The sequence below is a fragment of the Populus euphratica genome, unplaced genomic scaffold (assembly GCF_000495115.2).
Source record: "Populus euphratica unplaced genomic scaffold, PopEup_1.0 scaffold158.1, whole genome shotgun sequence".
In the NCBI taxonomy this organism is placed as follows: Eukaryota; Viridiplantae; Streptophyta; class Magnoliopsida; order Malpighiales; family Salicaceae; genus Populus; species Populus euphratica.
The window spans coordinates 519,160-538,206 of NW_011499913.1; the positions used below are offsets into that span (position 1 = coordinate 519,160).

The 19,047-nt window shown below is 38.9% G+C and overlaps 4 protein-coding genes across 5 annotated transcripts in view; 3 read left to right on the forward strand and 1 right to left on the reverse strand.

Moving 5' to 3' along the window:
- Nucleotides 1-5,520, forward strand: part of LOC105134211 (Tudor/PWWP/MBT superfamily protein) — a 5,673-nt gene extending 153 nt beyond the window's left edge. The window contains exons 2-4 of one of the 2 annotated variants that reach the window (XM_011038547.1): nucleotides 17-1,086; nucleotides 2,243-3,697; nucleotides 3,896-5,520. In XM_011038547.1, coding sequence (XP_011036849.1) covers nucleotides 141-1,086; nucleotides 2,243-3,697; nucleotides 3,896-4,905 — 3,411 coding nt within the window. In that variant the 5' untranslated portion in view covers nucleotides 17-140 and the 3' untranslated portion in view covers nucleotides 4,906-5,520. Of the gene's footprint in view, nucleotides 1-16; nucleotides 1,087-2,242 lie in introns of both variants that reach the window. The other variant, XM_011038546.1, reaches the window with a different exon arrangement.
- A 1,272-nt stretch (nucleotides 5,521-6,792) lies between these two features.
- On the forward strand, nucleotides 6,793-8,184 carry LOC105134212 (uncharacterized). The gene has a single exon (XM_011038548.1). The coding sequence runs from the start codon at nucleotides 7,004-7,006 to the stop codon at nucleotides 7,913-7,915; it is 912 nt and encodes a 303-aa protein (XP_011036850.1). The 5' UTR covers nucleotides 6,793-7,003; the 3' UTR covers nucleotides 7,916-8,184.
- A 2,030-nt stretch (nucleotides 8,185-10,214) lies between these two features.
- On the forward strand, nucleotides 10,215-13,433 carry LOC105134213 (autophagy-related protein 18a-like). Its single transcript, XM_011038550.1, has 4 exons — nucleotides 10,215-10,998; nucleotides 11,654-11,861; nucleotides 12,181-12,307; nucleotides 13,063-13,433. The coding sequence occupies exons 1-4, from the start codon at nucleotides 10,273-10,275 to the stop codon at nucleotides 13,148-13,150; spliced, it is 1,149 nt and encodes a 382-aa protein (XP_011036852.1). The 5' UTR covers nucleotides 10,215-10,272; the 3' UTR covers nucleotides 13,151-13,433.
- A 576-nt stretch (nucleotides 13,434-14,009) lies between these two features.
- LOC105134214 (probable histone H2A.5) lies at nucleotides 14,010-15,017 on the reverse strand. The gene is made up of 2 exons (XM_011038551.1): nucleotides 14,715-15,017; nucleotides 14,010-14,444 (listed from the first exon to the last, which is right to left on the reverse strand). Exons 1-2 carry the CDS (start codon nucleotides 14,919-14,921, stop codon nucleotides 14,214-14,216), a joined length of 438 nt encoding a protein of 145 aa, XP_011036853.1. The 5' UTR covers nucleotides 14,922-15,017; the 3' UTR covers nucleotides 14,010-14,213.
- Between the last annotated feature and the right edge of the window lie 4,030 nt (nucleotides 15,018-19,047).

Genomic DNA, 19,047 nt, shown 5'->3' on the forward strand with positions numbered 1-19,047 from the left:
CTCTTTCCCTACAAAAATCTCACAGTCCCCACACTTCCACGGGAACCAAACAAACCCTAATCAGTCTCAATAGAAATGCCTTTTTAGCCTTCAAGACGTCAGCTTTATAGGGTTTATTTTATCAATTCCACCTCTCGCAAATGATATCTTTTGAATCAGACGCTAAAAAATCGAATGAAGAGGAAGAAGAAAAAACTAGGGTTTCTGAACAGGAAGGTAACAATGTTAGGGTTTCTAAGGTTGAAGAAGAGGAAGAAGAAGAAGGATCTAGGGTTTCTGAGTTGAGAAGTGAAAGCAGTATTGATTTTGAAGAGAGAGAGCAGAATAACAGGTTAGCGGTAGGGGATTATAAATCTTTATGGAGTGAATTTGATGATTTTGTTGCTAATGAGAAGAATGAAGCAATGGAAGGTACGTCTAGGGCATTAAGTTATGGTTTTGAAGTTGGTGATATGGTATGGGGGAAAGTGAAATCGCATCCGTGGTGGCCGGGGCATATATTTAATGAGGCGTTTGCTTCGTCTTCGGTGAGGCGGACGAGGAGGGAAGGTCATGTGTTGGTTGCGTTTTTTGGGGATAGTAGTTATGGTTGGTTTGATCCGGCGGAGCTTATTCCGTTTGATGCGAATTTCGCAGAGAAATCGCAGCAGACGAATTCGAGGACTTTCATTAGGGCGGTAGAGGAGGCTACAGATGAGGCTAGTAGGAGGAGTGCACTTGGTTTGGCTTGTAAGTGTAGGAATAAGTATAATATTAGGCCTGGGAATGTGGCAGGGTATTTTGCAGTGGATGTGCCGGATTATGAGCCAGGAGGGGTTTACTCGGTGAATCAGATTATGAAGGCAAGAGATGGGTTTAAGCCGGGTGAAGCTCTTGCTTTTGTGAAGCAGTTGGCTGCGGGGCCTCATGCGTGTGATCAGGATGGTCTTGAATTTATTAAGAATAAGGCTAGGGTTTCAGCATTTCGCAAGGCTGTGTTTGAAGAGTTTGATGAGACATATGCACAGGCATTTGGAGTTCACAATTCACGGCCTTTGAATGATACAATTAAGGTTTCAAATCAGCTTGCTAAAGAGCCAACTCGAGGTATTATCTTATTTGTCTTTCCCTGATTTTTTAGCCTTGCAGATTGCATAGGTTTTGAACATCTGCTCTGATTTGTGCATTGGAGATATTATCTTGATTTTATTGCCCCGTGATGGGTGATATCCATGCTTCTTCCTTGTGTGCCGTTTTGTTTCTATCAGATGCCAATTTACATTTCTTCTTGAATAGTGACAAATAGTTAGAATTACTTCACCACGCTTTTGCTTGTGCACTGAGTGCTTTCACTTCTCTGATGCAACACAAGCGTTTACCTTAAAGTTGCAGTGAAGGTATGAGAGTTTAGATCTCACTCTGTTTTGTAACAAAAGGATGGGGTATCAGTGGTTATCAAATGGTAAATTTTTTAACTCATTGAGAAAGTGTAAGGTAGTGGTTGTATCACAGTAGCTTTTGAGGATGCGTGCACAACTTTGTTGAAACTCTTAATGTAGCAAGCATGCACATTTATTTTTATGTATTTTTTAAAATGCTTGTATTTCTGACTGGCACCTCAAAGCATCGTTGCTTGTGTCCTTTTATTCAACTCAATTTTTTTCCAAAATGGAAATTTTTTATCTTTATATCTTGTCTGCCGTTGAGAACTAATTGTCCCCTTTTAATGTAGTTGCTTGCTATTGAATTTGACATTTGATTAACGGAAGGATTTCCAATTTGCCTGGTAATAAAGTGTTATGCCTGAGTTGAATTGTTTCATTTCATGTCAAATAAAGGTAGGTAGTATTAAGACTTCTAGCCTAAAATTCTGAGTTTAAAATTAACTCTGTTGCAATTAAAACTGCAATGTGTGTAATATACAGAACACTCTTTTCTTTTCTTTTCTTTTCTTTTCTTTTCTTTTCTTTTTTTGTTGTGTAAGATTCACTGCACCAAGTAATTCTATATTCTGTTATTTCAGGGATTTTATAGAACACAAATGAGCTCCTTCATCTGAAAATTTTCAGCAATTTTAATCACTTGTGTTTTTGGTATAGGTTTCGTTCTTTTATCATCACAAATCATACATGGGTCCTGCACGTTTCTTCCTTTATTAGCGTGTGTTTCATGAATTCCTTTTGAATGGCCTTTTGTAATGCCCCTTCTATTAGCTTTTTCTTATCCCATGTTTTATATTCTCATTGGGTTGTTGCTCCTTCAGCTCCTTTAAGTGGTCCATTGGTGATAGCTGAAGCTCTGGGTGGTGAGAAGAGCTCAAAAAAACCTATAAAAGTCAAGGAGCATTCAAAAAGGGACAAATATCTCCTTCAGCGAAGAGATGAGCCAAATGACCCGGGAACTTTTGAAATTGGCCAAAGGCAAGCAAGTTCATCATCCCCAGCAATTCACGTGGAGGGTTCATTAGCAGCAGAAGCTGGTGATTATGTGTTGCAAAAAAGAGCTCCAGCACCCCACATTTCAACAAAACATGAACAATCTCCATTCATAACCAGAGAAGGTGTTGATTCTAGTGAAGATGGTGCTGGCAAAGCAGCATTAGTTTCAGATCAGGCTCCAGGATATGGTGGTGCTAGTTTAAATGCAAAGCCATCTCTTGATAACAAGGATGCTGTGAAAGAAATAAAAGGTGAGCCAGGATCTGATGTGGCTGACAATCTGAAAAGTGTGGGGTGGTCTGATTTGCCTGGGAAGGAGCAGCTTAAGGGTGTTTCAGGTTGTACATCACCAACCTTTCAGGAACAGGAGGGTATAGTTGACCTTAAATATGAAGAGAGTGAAAAAGCATCCAGATCGAATGAACTTTCTCAGCAAACTGAACTAAACTTTTCTGCAAGAGCTGAAGGAGACAGTGGATTGAGTAAAGTTCAGGATGGTGGCCCTGGCTCACATCTTTCACCACTTAATGCCTCGCAATCTGGTGGAACGAATACTGGTAGTGGAGTGAAGAAGGTTAAAGTCGTTAAACGACATACAGGGCTCCTCAGCTCTGAGACGTCTATTATGGGGGAGAAAAAGAAGAAAAAGAAGAAAGAGTTGGGAGCAGAAACTAATCCTGATCATCCGAAGAAGCGGTTGGCCACTGGAAAAGGTGGGGTAGCGGGAATCTCATCTGGAAAGTCCACTCAAATCAGTATGTCTCCTGGAGAGGATTTTCAGCTTAACGGTCAGCAGAAAGATGTTGGCACCAGCAATACCTTGCCCAACAGTATTGAGCTTGAGCTACCCCAGCTACTGAGTGATTTGCAAGCTCTAGCTCTTGATCCCTTTCATGGTGCAGAAAGAAACAGCCCTTCAGTTACAATGTCTTTCTTTCTGCGATTCCGGTCCCTTGTTTACCAGAAAAGCTTGGCTTTATCATCACCATCTGAGACTGAGCTTGTTGAAGCTCGTGGCGCTAAATCCTCTTCCAATATCGGGGCTTCTGACTATTCTGCCAGTGAGAATTCCAGAGGTTTGACATCTTCAAAACCAGCAAAATCCCTTGCCAGACTTGATGATCCAACAAAAGCTGGACGGAAGCGGTTGCCATCTGATCGCCAGGAAGAAATTGCAGCAAAAAGGTTGAAAAAAATTACTCACCTGAAGTCATTGGCTTCTGGGAAGAAGGCTGGACAGAGAAGTTTGGATATGCAGCGAGTAGAAGGAAAGGAGCCAGTGGCTACCCAGCGAGCGGAAGGAAAGGAACCCCTGGCTACCCAGCGAGCGGAAGGAAAGGAACCCCTGGCTACCCAGCGAGCGGAAGGAAAGGAACCCCTGGCTACCCAGCGAGCGGAAGGAAAGGAACCCCTGGCTACCCAGCGAGCGGAAGGAAAGGAACCCCTGGCTACCCAGCGAGCGGAAGGAAAGGAACCCCTGGCTACCCAGCGAGCGGAAGGAAAACTGCCTGCCACTACCCACCGGCCTGAAGGCAAACACCCAGTGGCTCAAGCTCCTAGAAAGTTTGTTAAACCAGATTCTTATAAAAAGATGGAGCCTCCAGTTAGAGCTAATGAGCCCACCATGTTGGTGATGAAGTTCCCTCCTGAGACATCGCTTCCATCTGCTGCACAGCTGAAGGCAAAGTTTGCTCGATTTGGGTCGATAGATCAGTCCGCAATCCGTGTCTTTTGGAAGTCATCACAATGCCGTGTTGTGTTCCGGAGAAAGCTTGATGCACAGGCAGCTCTCAGATATGCTGTTGCTAACAAATCCTTGTTTGGCAATGTGAATGTAAGATACAACATCCGGGAAGTGGGCGCCCCTGCATCTGAGGCACCTGAATCTGAAAAAAGCAGAGGTGATGACACTTCTGTTGATGCCACGCAGGCCAAGGATCCTCTGGTGGAACGACAAGCAGCAGCATTTGCACACCAGCCTCCTTCACAGTCAGCAGGCCAGCTGAAATCGATATTGAAGAAACCAAATGGAGAAGAAGCAGTACCAGTACCTGGTGGTAATGGTGGTAGAGGAACACGTGTAAAATTCATTTTGGGTGGGGAAGAAACTAATAGGGGAGAGCAAATGATGGTTGGTAATAGAAACAACTTCAACAACAATGCTAGTTTTGCAGATGGTGGTGCTCCTACTACTACTACTGTTGCTATGGATTTTAGTAGTAAGAACTTTCAAAAGGTTATTCCTCCATCTCCATTGCCTATCCTTCCCCTTCCTCCTCAATTTGCGAATGACCCACTTAATAATTCACACCATCATACTGAAGTACCACCCAGAAATTTGCACAATTTCATTACTCCTCCAAGCTCTGGACCTAGTACACCAAGCATAGATATCTCTCAGCAGATGCTGAGCCTTTTGACAACATGCAACGATCTTGTCACCTCTGTGTCAGGCTTGTTAGGCTATATGCCGTACCACCCTCTTTGACAACAAATATGGGCCGATACACGCAACTCTCATCAAAGGATTGGACTACATGACAAACAAAAAAAAAAAAAAAAAGCCAGCCATCTCCTCCAAAGCTGCACGATTGCTCTTGGGTATGAAGCAATTGAGACACAATCGACATGGCCGCCCAAAATTTTCTCGTGAGAAGCAGCAACTGAAACTTATGGACATGGGGTCTTTCTTGCTGGGTGCCATTTAAGCAAATCCATCACGATCAAGTTTGGTGTAAAACTATGTAGTTTTGAGAGTGGACTAGTCAAGAATTTGTACCAGTGCCATCCTTTTGCTTTTGGGCTCTTTTTCCCCCTTTATTTTGTCTCACGTTGTACCTGCTTATGGCATTTCCATTTGGTGCCCGTTTGCCAGCGCGGTCCACTGTAAATGCACCTGTCAAAAACAATGTATTTGTCGCGGTGCATAACGCCGATCATCATGTGCTTGATCTGCATGTGGTGAGAGCTCGTACCAATTTGCTCGGTGCCTCTTCCTGTTAGATAGCGACCTGCCCATGGCACTGAATTCGTTTTATATAGTCCACCGAACGTCTATGGTCGCACCCAAAATCTAATGATTATTTTCTCCTATAATAAATTAGTAAGTCCTTGCAGTATTAAAATAATTAAATAGTCATCTGATGAGTGTTCGCCATGCCTAATTCAGTAATATTTTGTTTCAAGAAAATATCTCTTGCTTTTCCTATACTTTATAATAAAATAAATAAATTAAAAAAAAGAAGTCAAGTGGATGTGTATGAATTTAAAAATATAGAGATTAAGTATATCCATTGGAAAAACTTAAGGACTAATTGGTTGGATTAAATTATATCTAACTCATTAATTTTTTTAGTGTTTTTGGATAGTTTTTGGTGTAAAAAATAAATTTTAAAAAATAAAAAAAATATATTCTCATGTATTTTTAAATAAAAAGTACTTTTAAAGGCAATCAATATATATTTTTAAATATCTCAAAATCAAATTATGATTTTTTTTAATATCACATCAAATTTATCTCAAATCAACTTAAATTTTTCATCCAATCAAATAAATTTTTATTTTTTTCTATTTTTTTCAACTTTAAAATATTGCAAAAACCCAAATAAATGGCACCCAAGTGGAGCCATCATGTCAATCCAGGTTTTACGTAATACTACGGGTCATGCTATGAAGCCGGCAACAAATCGTTGTGATGATAGAAATCGGCTGCTGTATATAATATTACTGCTTGCTACACGTTCAGTTTCAAGGAGACGTGTGCCTTGACGTGTCTCTACCGTTGATTCCCCGTCCTTCTAGAAGGATACTTTTTTTTTTTTTTTTTTTTTTACTTCGAGAGTAAGGAAAAGGCAAATAAAAATTACATATCTAATCTTAATTAGCAAGAGTTACTTTCCTATTAAATACAGACACGGGGATTCCAAGCATTTGCCCGGCGGCAAAAACGATATTATCCACCATTCTATCTTAATTATTACCTCTAATTATTATGCTTATCCTCTTACAAGATAATTAACGAATTATATTCTTTTTATGAATACACATTTAACTTGAATCACTTGAATAGATTGTATGTGATTATCGGATCAAGAGGAAGGTACTATTAATATTAATATTAATATTTTATCTGATTTAATTAAGATTTATTTATTATAATTTGTCAAATTAATCTCCAAACGGTCGAGTTATATTTAAAAAAAAAACAATTTTTTATTTTTTAGTTTAATATATTAATGTTAAAAATAAATTTTAAAAGATAATTTTGATATATATATTTTATAGAGCTTATAGATAACTATTGCTTTTGGGAAAGAACGCGTAGGATATTATTCCATAGAGAATCTAAAAAAGGGGAACCCTCTTGAACCTCTCATTTAATTCTCCATATAAGACGGCTCGCGCGGCTCAGGAATTTTCCTGTCACTTTCGTTCAAACCAAACAGCATTGTATATATACCCAACGTTTCTCAATTGACTCTTATAGAAAACCCCGAAAAAAGAACAATCTTTAAGGATAAAATTCTCTCTTTTTCTTGATAACAATACCTTGATCGCTTTTGTTGTTTGTAGAGGAAAATAGTATCATGGAGTGCAGGTCATTAGAGATCACAGTTATCTCAGCCAAAGATCTCAAAGATGTCAATCTTTTCGGCAAGATGGATGTGTACTGTGTTGTTTCTCTCAAAGGAGATGATTATAATTCTAAGCAGAAACAGAAGACACACGTTCATAAAGACTCTGGGCCAAATCCTGTATGGAATTTCCCCTTGAAATTCACCATTGATGATGTGGCTGCTCAACAGAATCGCTTAAAGCTCAAGTTCATGCTTAAAGCTGAGCGAATGTTGGGAGATAAAGATGTTGGTGTAGTCTTTGTGCCTGTCAATGAATTGCTGGGTGCAAAGGATGGGAAAGGTTCCTTAAGCTATTCCGTCAGTACCCCGAGAGGGAGGATGAAAGGAACATTGAATTTCTTGTTTAAATTTGGCGAGAAATTCAATGTTACTGCCCCGGCAATGGCGAAAAAGATGGACGGGAACGTCTCTGCTTACCCTGCCATGGGATATCATGCTGCTGCCGGCGGGAAGGAAATGAACAAGCCTGTCGCTGCCTACCCTGTGATGGGATATCAGGGTGCTGCAGGTTCAAGTTATGCATACCCTGCGCCACCGCCTCAAGCGGTGGGGGATAAGCACCAGACTCCTTATCCATATCCTTATAATCAGCCGCCGCCGCCACAACATGGTTATGGTGGGTACCCACCTGCTCCCGGACATGGGTATCCGGTTTACCCACCACAACCCATGTATGGTGGTGGGTATCAACCTGGGATACAACAGAAGCCTAAGAAGAGTGGTAGAGGAAATATGGGTTTGGGATTGGGAGCCGGATTGCTTGGTGGATTGCTGATTGGTGATATGATTTCTGATGTTGGTGACATGGGTGGTTATGATGGTGGCTTTGATGGTGGTTTTGATGGTGGCTTTGACTTTTAGTATTTCTTTTTTTTTTTCTTATTTCCTTCCATTTGAAAGGCTTTTCTTTTATTAGGTTTTATCACGTAGGTAACCAGGGATCTGAATAACTATTTTATTTGAGTTATACTAAGCTTTTTCTTTCTTTTTGTTTCTTAACAAATTTCTGACTCATGTTGCTGATGAACATATTGCTCAACTGATAGCAGGCCCTTTTCTTTTAGAGATCTCGTGTTCGAGCCTTTTTATAATTAATAAAAAAATCCACTCGATCCATGTTCGAAGTTCAAGTGCTTAATTTCTTGATCATTAGCATGGTTCGAGAATTACACTCACCAAAATGCATGCGTCCTCTGCCTCATCAGTGCTAGCGCGAGAGTGCAGAAGGCATAAAATCATGTATGTATCCAAACTAATAGAGGAAGGATGCAGCGAGAATAATAAAGGAAAGAAACCATGGCAGCTTCTTCGTTAAGACTAATGCAGTGTTAATGGGTTCTTGCATGCCTTTCCATTAGGGAGGGGGAAAAGAAGCTTTCTGTGGGGGGCATCAATACCCTTTGGTTTTTTTTCCAAAAAAAATGTTTTTTAAAATATTTTATATTTAAAAATACATTAAATTAATTTCTTTATTTTAAAAAATTATTTTTAATATTAACGTATCAAAACAATTTAAAAATATTAAAAAAATAATAATAACATTACCACCATCACAATGATTAGTTTAGTGTTATTTGAATAGTTCACTGTGTTGTTTGGTGTTAGAATATACACCTCTTGCCATGGTAAAAGAAGAAGAAATACATTAAATTGCTAATTTATTAGTGAACTTTAAAATGCTGGGAAAAAAAAAGGCTTAATGTTTGCTTCAATGTTTGATGTCTTCTAGGTTTTATCGTTTTAGTATTGCTTTCCCAAGTATTTAGAAAGAAATACTTATAATTAAGGTATCAAAATCCTAGTAATCTTCGGTAAGCTTAATTTGTAATATCATTGTTTTCTACCATGACTTAGATTCTGGCACTACAGGGTATAGTTTTAAAACCCGGCTCAGCCCGGCAGGTTGACTCGGGATCCGACTGATCCGGGACTGGAATTGGGCCGAGTTGATGAAAAAATAAAGTAAGCCATGACCTGGCGTGACCCGGCCGACCCGGCAGGTTGACCTGGAAACCTGGACAACCTGGCAAAATCCAGTTAAAAACCCGGTGGTAACCCGTTGATTTTTATTTATTTTTTTACTAAAACAACGTCGTTTTGAATTTTTTTTTAAATAGAAATTGACCCGGTCAAAACCTGGTGACCCGGTCAAAACCTGGAACCCGAGTCTTGAACCGGACCAGCCACCAGGCCGGATTAAAAAACTATGCTAGGGGTTTCTCTTCAATATGATTATATAATGTCACGTAGCACTTAAAAAACCCTGATCTTTTTGTGCATGCAAAGCCAGATTTCTCCCCTCAATCAGCTCAAATAGCTTTAATATTGACCTTCTTGATCTTTTCCTTCAAGATCACAACAATGGATTATAGGACCGTGGACATTACTATAGTGACGTGCTTGAAAGGCCTTAAACTCTCAAAATTGTTCTCCAAAACTCGTGTTGTGGCCTCCATCGTCGGTGGCTCTCTGATTTCCAGGCAAGAAACACCGGTTTGCACATACAGAGGAAGCAGTCCAACTTGGGATTATCCGATGAGATTTTACTTGGAAGATTCACTACTGTTGCAGCAGAGTCAATTGATGGTTGTGTTTTAAATCTGGAGCACCCCGATAATCCTTGGTGGAAACCAACTTCTTGGAGAAGTATATTTTCCGGTCAAGCTGCTTTTGGATGATTGGACAGAAGACGAAGCAAGCAAAGGAGGGTTCTTGTCCGGTCGTGACACTATCAGGAAAGCATCAAGGTTGCTTGGTTTTCAAGTATGATTTTGGAAATGGTAAGATTAGGGGTGCTCCTAAGAAGGTCGATGAGAATCTTATTAATCCGGCATGGTCATCGCAATTGCTGCCGTCAAGACACCACGGAGGATGCTTAAGTGCACCCAAGTCATCACCGTATAATCCAGCATATTATGAAGCAACTCGACTGCCACAGGCTCCACCATTCGGCACCATAGATTGCTTTCTTGTTCTAATTAGTTTACAAGGGTCCATATTAGTTTTTCCCTAATACAATTGTAGAGTCTGATTTTCTTTTGTATATTATAATTCTCTCTATTATTCAATTTGTGATCATGGTGATTGATTTGGATTTCAATAAACATCTGTATTAATATAAGGACTAGACTAAACTTTACCTTGCCAAGTGTCATCATGAGGTATAAAATCCCCGCATCCCCTCTCAACACTCTACTCTCTTCAACCCCAAGCCTCTCATGGCGACCCGACCCGGGTGCGATTTCGAACCCGGCCATCCCAAAAACTCTTCCGCCGCCGCCATAACCCACAACCCGAATCGAGTAGCAACCCCGCCAATCTACCACCTATCCTTCAACCAAAACCACACCTGCTTCTTAGTTGGACTCCAAAACGGGTTCCGGATCTTCGACACGGACCCATTCAAACCCTCATTCCGCCGCGACATAGACACGCACGGCGGTATCGGATTGGTTGCCATGCTTTACCGCAGCAACATCTTCTGCCTAGTCGGTGGCGGACCCGACCCTATTTACCCCAGAAACAAAGTGATGATTTGGGACGACCATGATTTCCGGTGTATCGGAGAATTATCGTTCCGGTCAGAGGTGAAAAACGTGAAACTTCGTCGCGATATGATCGTTGTTGTGTTGAATCAAAAGATCTTTGTTTATAATTTCTTGGACTTGAAGTTATTGAATCAAATTGAAACGGTTTCGAACCCTACTGGGCTGTGTGAGATTTCACATAATTCGTCGCCGATGGTTTTGGTTTGTTTAGGGTTGCAAAAGGGGCAAGTTAGAGTGGATAATTTTGGGTCCAAGAAGAGTAAGTTTGTTATGGCGCATGATTCAAGAGTTGTTTGTATGAGTTTAACTCAAGATGGGAGGAGGTTAGCGACGGCGAGCGGTAAAGGGACTTTGATTAGAGTGTTTAATGCTTTGGATGGTACTTTGCTGCAAGAGGTATGGTAATTGTTAGGCTAATTAGTGTGCTTATATGTGGCAATGTGGCTGTGATTATGATGATTAGTAAGCTAATTAGTTGTGGTGTTTTTCGAGTCTGTTGTAATCTTAATTGGCGTGTTAAAATTTTGTTGATGTGATTGTAAGTAGAAAGGAATGGACTTTTTGGATGCGAGCATATGTCTGCATGAGGTAGTCTTAGCAAGGATGATTTTCTCAGTGATTTAATTGATGGATATCTTAATGTGATTTTGCCAATTTTGATCACATTGGACAGGTTCGCAGCCACTCTTGTTGATTGAAGATCTAGCTCATTTCTTTTATAAGAAAATGCGGTGTAGTTGCATAAATCAAAGAATTGTAAAGTGATTGATAGCGGATTTTTAAGCAGTGAGCATGTAATGAGATCATGAGGTTTCTATAAAAAAAAAAAAAAAGAATAAGATCTTTAGGTTTGAATGTTTTATAAGCTTGAATTTTTAATTTGTTTTTTTTTTGAAACATAATTGAACATGTGTCCAATTTCTGTTTTTGGTCAATTAAGTAAGCATGTGTTTGTGCTAGATTTTCATCCAGCTAGAAACACCCAATTTCTTGTCTGTGGTTTGTCGATGCTATTTGCTAATGTTCAGTGATTTCTTGTGCCTCATGCTAGGTTAGGAGAGGTGCAGATAGAGCAGATATCTACAGCCTTGCATTCTCATCCAATGCTCAGTTCCTAGCTGTCTCAAGTGACAAGGGAACTGTACATATCTTTAGTCTCAAGGTTGATTCAGGGTCGCTGGCCTCATTGCCAAATGATAGATCTCACTTGGCATCTGAGCCAATTCATTCTAGACTTTCATCTCTTTCCATTTTCAAAGGTAATTTCCCAATTTAATGTCGCTTATTCTTTGAACTATAAATACCGTGCTAGTTTGCTGTGAAATCCTGAGAAGTTAGTGCTAGTGGTTATTTGAAGGCTATAGGGGCCGGTAAATTTTAGTAGCTGGGCATGTTACACTCTCTCATAGGTTAAGATATGACTTCCAAGTTCTAAATCCAGTTCATTAGCTTGCATGGGTTAGATAATCTTTGATTGTCATCGGTGAGCGTACAAGCCTGCTAGATAACTCCCCTTTAGGTTTTGATATCATTGTTTGGAAGTGATGCTTATATTGGGCTTCTCTCATTATTTTACAGGGGTATTGCCAAAGTATTTCAGTTCTGAGTGGTCAGTAGCTCGGTTTCGATTACCTGAAGGTTTGCAGTACTGTGTTGGGTTTGGCCACCAGAAGAACACAATTGTCATCATTGGCATGGATGGAAGGTAATGAAAAACCAGATCGTTGTGGTTTGTTTATTAGTTATCAATCCACTGTCATGTTTTCTTCCTGGCACTCGCATGGTTCCCTGGGTGGTGTACTAGGAGGTTATCCCTAGGGCTGATAGTGAAAATGTCTTTGGAAAAATAGCAAAAATCATATTAATGCAATGATGTTCATTCTTCATAACATGCTTAGCTCTTATGCCTCGATCATAGTGGCTCCTTCAGCTTCCTTGGGAATATGCTTTGGGTTTGTCTCATTCTGCTTCTACTAAAAACCCTTGTTGCTTTATTCTGATGAGCATTGATGAACGATCTTTTAGAAGTAGTGTTACTGATATCATTGTGTCATTCCATATTCATAACAAGTAGAGTTGATTTTTTTCTCAATTGTGCTGGGTTTGAATTCCCATTGAACGTAGACTCTGCAAGTTTGTTGATGAATTCAAGAGTTAATGAGAAGTTATCTTTGGTAATCACATAAACCACATTATCATGTGTCCATTCTAATACTAATGATTGGTTCATATGCCTTAATGATTTCGACTCTGTTCGGAATATATTTTGTGTTAGTTGCGATAACAGTGGATCTTCAATCAGCTTTTAAGTGGACAAGATTGGATGTGGATCTTGTTTTGATTATGAATATATCACTGTAATTCATGGATGGATCGTGTTTTGAATAAATACTGCACCCAAATTTTGTAATGATGATCATAAAGAATCTTAACGAAGTTGTTTGTTGGATGGTTTTGCAGTTTCTATAGATGTGAGTTTGACCCTGTGACTGGTGGGGAGATGATCCAGCTTGAATATATCAATTTCCTGAACGTGGAGAATTTCTGAGTCAATCAATTTGGGGGTAAATATTGTTAATATTATTTTCTCAGGAGGCTGAAATTAATTGTACATATAAACGTACGAGTAGCTAAAATCGGCTTGGGATTAAACCCCATTGCATTTGGCGGTGTAAGAAAAGGTTCCGGTGCGTGCTTTTTCTTAATAATAATGGTACCCTGTACATTCATGTAAATAGTAGCCTTGACTGAGCATGATGAAAAGGGACAAAACATTTCTTAGGTGTTCAGGTGGCAGAGCCATACTACTCAACCTGGCAATCCTTTTTTTTTCCTTATTGAAGTAAAGGGTGAGACTTGACAGTGATATAGGAAAACCACCCCAGTAGTGTTAATACGTTCAATATCTGACGTTCTTCTGGTCATCAAACAAGCTATACAATTTCAGAGAGCTCCTGAAAATTGGCTCTTCGGAAAGATTTCAAGGCCAGGGAAGCTTATCTACATTTTCATCGCCCCCAAATAACAGCCAAGGGTATGCCGCAGCATCCAAGACAAGGTCTTCATATTCCATTTCACGAACTGTGATTTCATATTGAGAAAATGATTAATTTAGACACTTCCATTGAGGAAAGGTTGTGAATTGGAAAACTGGAGATTTCGAAGTTATCGGCCGTGCTTTGCTTATAACAATGATATCATGTTCTCATTGCTCAAAAAACACTAGAATCTTCCCAAAGCGCCAATTTCCCCGTTTACGAACGCCGTCATAGCCAATACTCCCGAATTTTGAAACCCCCAAACGCCCACTGGGGGTTATGAAAGCAGCAACTTGGTACAAAGGCAAGGCAGGCAAACTCGATAAATTTGAGCAACCACACACACCAAGAGCAGCAAAGCGAAACACATGCGATGGAAAGAAGAAACCATTCCATTAAATATTTGATAAACATGAGAGCTGCGGCGGCGGCGGCTGCTACATTATCTTTGTGCATCAAAAACATAAACAACTTGTAAAGAACAAACTAAACTGCCCGTCTAAATTCCTACTACATTGGATAACAACCGGTCAGCGTACAACAAAATAAAACCTGATTTTATTACAAGTGGTTTTAGGCCTTTTTAGGTGATTTTGGCTCTGACCCAGAAGATTTCTCACTAGCTGAAGTTTTCTTAGGCAAAAGTACTGGGTTAATGTTAGGTAAAACTCCGCCGCTTGCTATTGTAACTCCTTGCAGCAATTTTCCGAGCTCTTCATCGTTTCTTACAGCCAACAAGACGTGTCTAGGGTTGATCCTGGTCTTCTTGTTGTCTCTCGCTGCATTTCCAGCCAACTCCAGCACCTGGAAACATGAAATAAAACAAATTAAAATACAAAAATAGATGACTATATTGAAAAAAAGAGCTTTCCATGGATTAGAACTAAAGAAATTAAAACAAATACAGGCTACTAATTTTGATTTTGATTTATAAAGGAAAAAACGATTGTTTTTGCTTGGAAACACCCAAAAAAATATAGATCTGAAATTTTTAAATAAAAAAGATCGAAACATTAGACATTTCTCAAAAACAAAGGAAACAGAGCTGGTTCAAAACGGCAACACTGGATGTACCTCAGCAGCGAGGTATTCGAGAACAGCAGCCATGTAAATGGGAGCACCAGAACCGAGACGCTGAGCGTAACGACCTTTCTTCAAGAACCGAGAGATCCGACCAACAGGGAACTGAAGGCCAGCTTTGATCGATTTGGAAACGGACTTCTTGCGGTCTCCACCTCTTCTTCCTCCAGCACCTTTGGTTGCCTTTGTCGTTGCCTCCATTGTTACAGAGAATTGAGAGATATTAAGATGCGGGTTCAAACGGTAGCGTTTTCTGAGAGGGAACTGAAACTGGAGAGCGGGATTTGAAGAGGATAGAGAGGGTGTTTGGGGATTTATAGCGGAATGTGACACGTTGGCGATCCGAGAAGATTTGGGTTTGAGATTTGAATGGGCGGTGAGATCCCGACAGGTTGGCGATCCTGGGTTTTTGAAAATGGTAAGTGAAATGAGAGTTTGGGTGTGGGTGAGGTATGTGAGTCGTTGGATTTGCCATGCTGGCAATCCGTGGAGATAATTGCTGGTGTGAGTTTATAGCTGAAAATTTTAAAGTGATGATAAACATGTGTGTCTGTAAGTATTTAAATCGTCATGAATTAATATTTTTTTGGACCACGAAGATTTATTAATCAATAGAAATATTATTAACGGATAAGTTAATAATTTATTATTTTATATACTAACTAATAAAAAAATCATTATCTTTTTCTATAACAGTCAACTTATTATGCATGTTTTATATTTTGGTTAAATAAATATTATCTAGTTATTGAATTATAAATTATTTTTATTGCTATATATTTTATGCATTTGTTTAGCTAAAATAAGTTCAAGAATGTAACTAGTTTTATAAAATAGAAGTGATGCAACTAAAATTACATTTGATCTATACTTGATTGATATAATTTATGAAAAATCAGTTAAGTAAAAATATTTAAAAAAATAATAAATAATAAAAACTAAATAAGTAGCTTCTCATCTTAAACATGAAAAGAAACTAGCAATGACATTTGAAATACGTAGAGTATTATATGAGTATATTATATATAGTAATGGCATTTGAAACGTGTAGAGTATTATGTAAGTATATTATATAGAATATTGTTGAGAACCCTTTAATCACAGATAAATCACGGCTTTGTAACTTTATATATTGTCTACATCTTTATTGAATGAGCTTGGCTATATATATATATATATATATATATATATAGTCTTACAGTAGTAATAGGAAACAGAATGAATAATACCACGTGCATTTCTATTAGCATTACAATTGCTAACAGAAAATGGTTTCCTAATAGAAACAGTTAAGGAACGGTTATTCATCTCCTACAATTATGCATTCTACCCGTTAATCCTTCCTCTAAACTAACTGTGATACATAGTTAGTTCAGCTTAGTAGTTGTACACATTTCCATCTGATTTCAGAACTTCCGGAAAGATTCCAACTTTAATGGTTTTGTCATTACATTTGCAGTTTGTTCTTCTGATCCACAATGCAGCAGTTCAATGATTCCATCGTTAGCAAGTTCCCTCAAGAAATGGAAACTGACATCAATATGCTTGCTTCTTCCATGCATGACAGGGTTCTTTGACAGTTTAATAGTGGAAGTATTGTCACACATAACTATTGTGCTCTTCTTCTAAACATGTCCCAATTGATGCAAAACTCTCCTCATCCACACCACTTGACTTGCACACCCTGTAGTTGCCACAAACTCTGCCTCTATGGTTGACAATGTAATAATTGGTTGTTTCTTTGATAACCAAGACACTACCTATGAACTTAACAAAAAGACGTAACCTAAAGTGCTTTTTCGATCATCTAAGTCACCAGCATAGTCACTATTAGTATAAGAAATCAAGTCATTTGAGCTCCTCTTCTTGTACATAATTCCATAATCAAAAGTTCCCTTTAGGTACCTTAGTATCCTCTTGGCAGCTTGTAGATGCAATTCTGTAGGTCTGACCATATATCTGTTAATCAAACTTACACTGTAAACTAAGTATGGACGAGTTGAAGTGAGATACACAAGGCTCGAGGCTCCCTATGATTTGTTTGTAGAACGATTCATCAACTACAACTTCGTCTACATCATTGCTTAACTTAGAACCTAGAGCAATCAGGCTATTGACTTCACGACTTTCTATCATTCCAAAACGCTTCAAAATCTCTAGTGCATATTTCCTTTGGTAGATAAAGATACCATCACTTTGTTGTGATACTTCAATGCTAAAAAAGAACTTCATTTTTCCCAAATCAATCATCTCAAACAATTGCATCATTGAACACTTGAAACTACCCATCATCTTTTCATCATCACCAGTATATATTATATCATCGACATAAACACTTGCAATAAGCATTTTCCCTTCTTTGCTTCGTTTAGTGAAGAGTGTCTGCTCATTTGAACATTTTTCAAAACCCTCATTTACAAAGGAATTCTCTATGCGGCTGAACCAAGCTTGTGGAGCTTGTTTTAGGCCATATAATGTTGTATGCAACTTGTAGACTTTGTCCTCACTTCTCTTAACTTCATAGCCCTTTGGTTGTTCAACATACACATCTTTATTAAGTTCATCATGGAGAAAGGCTTACTTCACATCCATCTGGAAAACATTCCAGTTTCTTTGAGCTGTTATAGCCACTATCATTCTCACGGTTTCAATCTTTGCCACTGGAGCATACACTTCTGTGTAATCTATTCCATGTTTTTGTGTGTACCCTTTTGTCACCAAACGTGTTTTTTGCTTATCAAACTCTTCATGCTCATTATACTTGGTTTTATAAATCCATTTCACTCCAATTTTCTTGACTTCAACAGGTAACGCGACTAATGTCCATGTCTTGTTCTTCTCTATGGACTTGATTTCATTGTCCATGGCCAATCTCCAGTTTGCATCTATCACTGTTTCTTCATAATGCAATGGATCACTTGATATTATCAAAGCTAAATCTTCATCTTTAGAAGAACCAAGGCTCTCCCCGGTAACATAATCCTTCATCCATGCAGGAGGTTTTCTCATTCGTGTACCTCCTTCATTATCCTCATTGTCTCTATTATTAGTGCATACATCTCCTTCATTATCCTCACTGTCTCTCTATCCTACATTTCCCTCATTATCCTCACTACAGTTATTGTCACTGACACCATTAACTCCTCCTCCATCGCTATCTCCCCATTCCAAATCCACCAACATTTGTTTTTCAAAAGTTTCATCCCATTCCCATTGTTTCTCCTCTTCAAATATCACGTCTCTACTTATTACTACCTTTTTTGTAATCGGGTTGAATAACCTATAGCCTTTAGATTCCTCACTAACACCCAGAAATATACACTTAACACTTCTATTATCAAGTTTAGTTCTTTGTACCTTTGGTACATGAACATGTGTTATACACCCGAAGACACGAAAATGAACAACAAAGGGCTTGATTCCATTCCACGCCTTTGTTGGTGTGATATTTTTTACCATCAAGATTGGACATTTATTTAGCACATAGTTGCTCCAGTTCACTGCCTCTGCCCAAAGTGTTCTTGGTACTTTCTTCTCACATAGCATTGCACGAACCATGTTCATTAATGTTCTATTCTTTCATTCAGCTACACCGTTTTGTTGAAGGGTGTAAGCAGTCGTCAGTTGTTGCTTAATGTCATTTTTCTCACAGAATTTGTTAAACTCAAGTAAGGTGAATTCACCTCCTCTATCTGTTTGGAGACACTTGATAGGTAGGCCTGTCTCATTCTCTACCATCTTCTTAAAACACTTGAAATGACTTAGTGCTTCTAATTTTTCCAGCAGAAAATATATTCATGACTTTCTACTGTAGTCATCTATAAAACATAGTGTGTATTTTTTGTTGCCACGGGACATGGGGGTAATTGGTCCATAGATGTTTGTATGAATAAGACCTAATATTTGACTTGCTCTCCAAGAACTCTTCTTTGGTATATAATCAAGGTGATGCTTCCTCATGATACAATCTGTGCATAATTCATCTGAGACAGTAAATGTGGGAAGACCACGTACCATTTTCTTGCTCTGCAGTCCTTAAGCCTTTATAGCTTAGATGTCCATATCTGTGATGCCAAAGTTGTGATAGATTCTACTATTTTGTGAGATTGTGTGGAAGCACTCATCGTGTTGTTGGGATGTCTCTTGTGATTGAGTTAATAGAATAAACATTATGTTGGCACTCATATTTGTTTTAGTGATCAAGCCTTTGTGAGGATGGTAGATCTTGCATACCCCTCATTGAATTAGAATGGCCAGACCCTTCTCTTGAAACTGCCCTACACTCAAGAGATTATTCTTGAGTTATAGGACATAATATACTTCAGTC

Coding starts and splice junctions, on each gene's coding strand:
- LOC105134214 (XM_011038551.1), bottom strand. CDS start 14,921: ATGGAGGCAACGACAAAGGCAACCAAAGGTGCTGGAGGAAGAAGAGGT. Junction 14,445..14,714: donor TCGAATACCTCGCTGCTGAG/GTACATCCAGTG, acceptor TCATGTTTCCAG/GTGCTGGAGTTGGCTGGAAA.
- LOC105134213 (XM_011038550.1), top strand. CDS start 10,273: ATGGCGACCCGACCCGGGTGCGATTTCGAACCCGGCCATCCCAAAAAC. Junction 10,999..11,653: donor ATGGTACTTTGCTGCAAGAG/GTATGGTAATTG, acceptor GCCTCATGCTAG/GTTAGGAGAGGTGCAGATAG. Junction 12,308..13,062: donor ATCATTGGCATGGATGGAAG/GTAATGAAAAAC, acceptor ATGGTTTTGCAG/TTTCTATAGATGTGAGTTTG.
- LOC105134212 (XM_011038548.1), top strand. CDS start 7,004: ATGGAGTGCAGGTCATTAGAGATCACAGTTATCTCAGCCAAAGATCTC.